General features: G+C 40.7%; 1 protein-coding gene across 3 annotated transcripts in view; it reads left to right on the top strand.

Annotated features, from left to right (window-relative positions):
• The window catches only part of Dapk1 (death-associated protein kinase 1), a 224,403-nt gene that overhangs the window by 24,382 nt on the left and 193,694 nt on the right, over window positions 1-6,327 (top strand). The window contains exon 3 of one of the 3 annotated variants that reach the window (XM_013516025.1): window positions 4,892-5,047. The exons of the other annotated variants lie outside the window; for them this stretch is intronic. Coding sequence (XP_013371479.1) covers window positions 4,892-5,047 — 156 coding nt within the window. The remainder of the gene's footprint in view (window positions 1-4,891; window positions 5,048-6,327) is intronic. 3 annotated transcript variants of the gene reach the window in all.

Genomic DNA, 6,327 nt, shown 5'->3' with positions numbered 1-6,327 from the left:
TATATTTATACAGGATAGCTAACATAGTTGTTCTACTGTCTTCTGTTTCTTTGCTGAAAGAAACTGTCAGTGAGTCCTTGATTGTTCAATATTACATGTCTCTGTTTTCATGAGAAACCACTTTGAAGGTATCAGTATGTAATACAAGAAACATTGTTAATTTTCTACCACTTCGTTTGTAACTCTGTATTGTCTGTACTGTTCTTTTGCTATTTTGTAAAAAGGTTGTCTGTCCATGTTTTCCTTCTTTTATTTAAAAATAAATAAATAAAGGATAAGAGCTTTATACACCTATTCTTAGGTCTCTTTACACCCTCTGAAATTAAGTAGGTAATATGTTCACATACTTGAAAATTCAAAGAGAATATCCTTATGCTTTCTTATGATTAGCTTCTCCTAGGAAGAGGATTATTCCGGATTTCCTCTGTGCATACTTAAATCAGTGGGATTGTAAATAAATATTTCTGTGTTTTTACTGTATGTTTTTCAGCTTACAATATGACTTAAAAATTATCCCATTACTGTAAAAAAGGATATAGCTTTTTCTTTTCTGTGCATTTATTATTAATTACTTAACCCTTTCTCAATCTGTGGACTTTTGGGATTTGTTTCTAATTTTCTTCTTATAAGCAACTTTGCAATGAATGCCTTTGTATAACAATTTGAAAATATCTGTAGGTAAGGTCCTAAAAGCAGAATTTCTGAATGAAAGAGTGTATGCGCTTTCTAGTCTTGTTGGTTTTACCAACTTACTCTTTATAGAAGATAAGTCAGTTCATAATTTAACCAGGAACAAGAAAGTTGACTATTCTATCCCCTCCCATAATTGTTTGCTTCCTGCCACATGATAAGTATAGTTTTATTAATTTTTAAAATATGAATGAATGTGAGCATCTTCTTAATTGTGTTTAAGAACTATTGTCTTTGCTGTGAATTTTCTATTCATAATATTTGCCTATTTTATACTACAGACTTCTATTAATTTTTAGGTGCTCTTCATACGTTAAAAATAATTTTATGCTTACGACATGATGACACATCTTTTCTTGAGGTTATCATTTGTCTTTTGACATTTTTTATGCTGTACTTTTTGTATTGAAGTAAGATATACATAACCTAAAATTTGTCATGTTAGCCAGTTTTAAGCTGCAGGTAGGCAACATAGTATACAGTTCAGTGGCATTAAGTGTGATCACATTGCTTGTATAGTTATCACTTTATCCATCTCCAGAACTTTTGCATCCTCGTAAATGGATCTTTTTAAAAGTAATCAGATTTAGTAAATTGGTTTCATCTTTTACACATTCTGTATCATGGCTAGAAAACCCTTTCCTACTCTGAATTTGTTTACTTCAAAATATTCTTTCGTTTGTTTTTTTTTTTTTTTTCTAGTACTTTTACAGTTTATTACTTGTGTTTAAACCTATGATTCGGAGCTGGGGATGTAGCTCAGTGGTCAAGTACTTCACCTAGCATGAGACCCTGAGTACAATTGCCAGCAACACATACACTCGCACACACACACGCACACACGTGCACACACGTACACACACCCCACATACACACAAGTATGTAATCCATCTCAAATTAATTTCAGTGTAAAGTGCCAGATATGGCTCCAATTGTTTTCTTTTTCTTTTTTCTTTTTAACCTGGAGCTCTTTGATTATCATTTGGTCGTGATAACATGGTTTGAGGGCTAGTTGGGTTCAACCAGGGAGATGTCTGGCACTGTTAGTAGTGGTAGGAAAACAGCAAAGCAGCTATTTCCAGGAAATACAGGGCTTCAGAAATTAAGCCTGAATAGACTGATAAAGCGTAAGAAAACACAGACCCTACAGTATTCATTCTTGTTACCCTTGCACAGAGCCACAGACCAGACTAAGCACATTGTCTAACCTGTTGGGAGATAGTCACAGGCATCTTTACCCATCGAGGTAGATAAACAGGGTACAGCTCCTACGACAGCCCCCAGCAGTGCCTGAGGTAGGGCCTGTTTCTCACCTCTGGAGCCATCAGCAGATAGCTGTAAGTTCTGTTCCCATTCTAGTGCTCCATGTGTGCTGGGCCTCCTTTCTGTCACCTTCAGGGCAGCCAGGCCAGCTCTGGGGCATTGAGCCCCCAGGCTTATTCCCTTCAGCTGCAGGTAGGCAACATAGCATCTGTTCTATGTGTTCTGTCAGGTGAAGTGGAAGAGAGTAGGAGACGCAGACCTGAGACTTGGAATTCCAAGTTTCTCAATGCCTGAAAGTGGAGCTAGGGTGGATTCCCTGGCAGAACCACTTCCTCATAGAATTCCACGGAACAGCAAGTAGAACCACAGACCTGCAAACCGCCATGCACATTGCCCTGCTCTTCTTGGGGCCCTCTCCTCTCGTAGGGGATCTGTGGGTGGTCACACAGAAGCAGTTGAAGAGTGTGTCTCTGGATGAGTAGGTGAGTTCCAGATCTTTCTGCCTTGCACTCGCACTGCCCCAACACAGCGCTCAGCTCAGAAAGGAGCTGGATGCATGAATGACAAAATGTCAATTTCGAGCATTAATCTAAGTTAGATCTGGGTGGGGCTGTGTCTGATTGGAAGCTCTGGTCCTCCTCTGTGTGTTTTCACCTCTCTTCCAGGGCCTGAACATTGCTCCTCCATGGCCCACCAGGTTCTTCTCACTGTACCTGGGGCACACTGTATGCTGGAACATTGAGGAGCCAGAGCAGCCCCGTCCCCCACTGTATGGTGAGGGGTCATGTGCTTAGGAGTGGATGTTCAGATTCCGTAGTCAGTTGAGCCCAAGTATGCAGATAGAGGCTGCACATTTGTTTTTAGAATGTTAAAGTGCAGTTTACCTAGAAACAGTGAGCATTTAAATTCTCTGTTGGCTTTTGCTTTTTTTCCTGATTACTGGTAAGTTTGTTGGCCCTTTAAGAGGTATTCTTTATATACAATAACACTCATGCTTTTACTATAAAATTGAGTTTTGGTAAACACATACAGTCCTGTAACCACCACTGCAAGGGAGCTACATAGCAGTTCATCATTTCCCATATTCCCATTGGTGTGTGGTATCTTGTGAGTGAGCGTGAGCCCTGTTTCCTTTTGTCTGAGCCTCTGTCTTCCTGTTTCCATAGTCCTTCCCTTCCGCGAAAGACATAGAAACGTAGCATATTCTCTTTCTTCTTCTTTTTTTCTGGTAGTAGGGATTGAACGTAACAGGGCCTTTGCACTGAGTTATAACCTACCTCCCCTCTTTTATTTTGAGACAAGGTCTTGCGGATTGCCCAGGTAGGACCTTATCTTCCTACCTCAGCTTCACAAATGCTGGAATTGCAGGTGTGTGTAACGTTGGTCGCACTTACACTTTTTAAGTCTGGCTGGCACTGCATTTGTGGTTCATCCTTTTTGTTGCCTACAGTAATAGTCCTCCCTTTTTATTGCTGAGTCATGGTCCATTGTGTACATATATTCCTGTTTATTCATTCACCACCTGAAAGACATTGAGGTTTTTCCACTGTATTACACTACCCCCACTTACCTGTGGGATTGATTTCTATAATGTCCATTATGCTCAGTAAAATTTAGTAGATATTTAGAGAGAAAAAGAGAGACCACATTCATATAACTTCTATTGTAATATACTGTTATAGTTGTTCTATTTAATTATGAGTTAATATTCCTAATCTGTCTATTTCATATTTTAATGTAATATATATAGATATTAATAGAAAAATATGAAAAAGCACTATTATGAAATTTTATAACAAAATAACTAGAAAATAATAATAATGCACAGTTAACAATAGTTAATGTTCAAAAATGGCTAATTCATCACTCAGCGTTTATCATAGATATGTATATATGAAAAAACATTATATACATACAATTGATACTAGTCACAGGTTTAGGTATCCCCTGGGGGTCTTGGAATGTTTTTCCTGTGCTGAGTGGAGACCAGTGTCATGGTATTCCGTTTCTAGTTGCTAGTGGATGGGAAGCTTCAAAGAATCAGCGTGATACTAACCAAGTATGTTTGTATCTCTTTGGAGAACAAAGCTTTTGGAACAGTGTTCCCCAAGACAGTGTGTATAGTCATGCACCAAATGGTCCTTTGTGGTGGTGGTGATAGTGATATTGTCACCACGTCCAAGTCTGGCTGATATATCACCATTCCAACATCCTTAATTATTTCCTGTTGCCCTCCCCTGGGAGTAGTGACAGACCTTCTTTGATGTTGAAGCTAATTAGAAATGTTATCAGAAGATTTCTCTGAAAGCTCAGAACCCAAACTAAACCATCTCCATATGCTGTTTTCTACTTCAAAGACAGTTGGAGGATAGTGAGAAAGAATTTTTACTGAGAATATAGGAGTACTCATATCAGTGGGTGCCAGGAAGGAAGGGAAGGGATAGAACACATTGCACATGTGGGCTTTGGGCAGGCTGGGAATGGGGACACCTGAACCCAGGGTATGGTTTTACACTGTGGTTGAGTTGGTGTCTGCATGCCATCACTCTGGTTAATCTGGTCTCATGGGACTGGACTCATTCTCGAGAGTGTGGATTATCATGAAAAAAGCAAGCCTACCTTTCCCTGCTTTACTATATAGTCTCTCCCTCTTGATTTGCTCCTGCCATAATGCCATCTGCTATATTGCAGTGAAGCCAAAAATTCCTTACCAGAGGTGGAGCAGATGGGACCACCCAAACTTGGGGCTTTTTACCTCAGAAACTGAACCAAATAAACTTCTTTTCTGTACTTAGCCCCAGGTATTTTGTTATAGTATTGGGAAATGGGCTAAGACAAATGGGCTAAAACAGGACCCAGTGGGCCTCTTGGGTCTCTATGAGCCTTCCCACTCAGAAATCCAGCATACAACAGTCTTTGTGGCCTATTTGATCTGCAGGTCCAGAGATGGCAGCTCTGTGCTGCAAGCATGTCCCTGTTCCACCATTGCTTACCAGACATGCTGGGGACCTCATGCTGTGCAGAGGCAAAGCCTGCACCTGCCAGGCTGGCTCCAGCCCCAGCAGTGTGTGAAGCAGTGTTCGGTCCCACTGAGGTGAGCACCATATCTAGAATTATATACTTTGCAAATCCAGGTCTCTATGCAAATGGCAGAAGATCCCCAAAGCCTTTTAAAAGACACTTAAATAGATGTGTCTTCTGTGCTATGTTTCATTAACAAGTACATTAAAACATGAACCTGATGTCTTCTGTGAACAATTTCCAGACACTGAGCTTCTCTTTGAGCTGATACTAGCTGGGTTATTGAGACTTCCCCCAGGGGGATGTTTCACATCCTTTTCTCATATGAATGACGAGTGACATTTAAAACACTTCTCCTTTGAAGCACACACAGTGAGGTAGAAGAAAATTCAAGCATGGGAAGTGATCTTATGACTTAAGCCTTTTCTGCAAGTGATCTTCTGTTGACATGGATCGCTACTGTGTTCAGTTCACTTCAGAAAGGATAATTAAAGTCCAGAAACATTTCCATTGCATGTGTGCATCCCCAGGATTTCATATGCCTGTCTGTGCAGAGAATTTGAACTCCATGTGTCAAGCCACATGGTAATGACAGTAATGCTAATGTATAATGTAAGACTAGCATGCTTCAATCAGTGGCCTGTACTAATCAGGCTTGAAGAGCTCCAGCAGGCCTGTGGAATTGATACTTTCTTTGTAGAGAAGCTTAGTATGTAGTGCATTGTCTGGTTCTTCTGTTCCCCACGAGAGCCCTGTCATTATTACTCTTTACCTTCAGTGTCCATTTACATGTCACTTGCTCAGTGAAGCTAAACTTGACCGCCTTGTAAAAATCAATTCTCACCCCACGCAGTGCCCCATTTTCTGCTGTGTTCTCCCCCTAGCACTTAGCAGGTTCTGAGGTACTTCTAAAATAACCTTACTATTTCATCTTGTAAACTTTGGAGGTATTGACTATTTTGTAACTCTTTGGGCAGATAGCTGTTTTACTCCAGGCCTTTAAAATAGTGCTAGACATATATAGGTGCTCAATGAAAAGTTACAGAGTAAATGCCCACATGGATGAGGGGTGCGTGGCATATTGTGTTGTTGTTGTTTTGGGTGTTGCTGGAGACCTTGCCCATGCTAAGCCAGGACTCTAGCACAGAGCTGCACCCTAGCTGGCCAATGTTTTGGTCATTGGTTGGTGTTCATTTCTTGACAGCAAAGCTTGAGAACAGACCCAGTGGACACTGGAGGGACAGCTTCAAGATCACATAGACTACAGCCACAGCCAACATCCCCTTCCCTGCAGGCATAGTTGACTGCATTGCAGCCACTGGAAAAAAGGAAGCACCAGTCCCGGGGGGGGGG

The sequence above is a fragment of the Chinchilla lanigera genome, unplaced genomic scaffold (genome assembly GCF_000276665.1).
Source record: "Chinchilla lanigera isolate Chin_1 unplaced genomic scaffold, ChiLan1.0 scaffold00031, whole genome shotgun sequence".
Taxonomy (NCBI): Eukaryota; Metazoa; Chordata; class Mammalia; order Rodentia; family Chinchillidae; genus Chinchilla; species Chinchilla lanigera.
The sequence above is the reverse complement of the archived record's forward strand: the minus strand, read 5'-3'. Positions and strand labels throughout refer to the sequence as shown.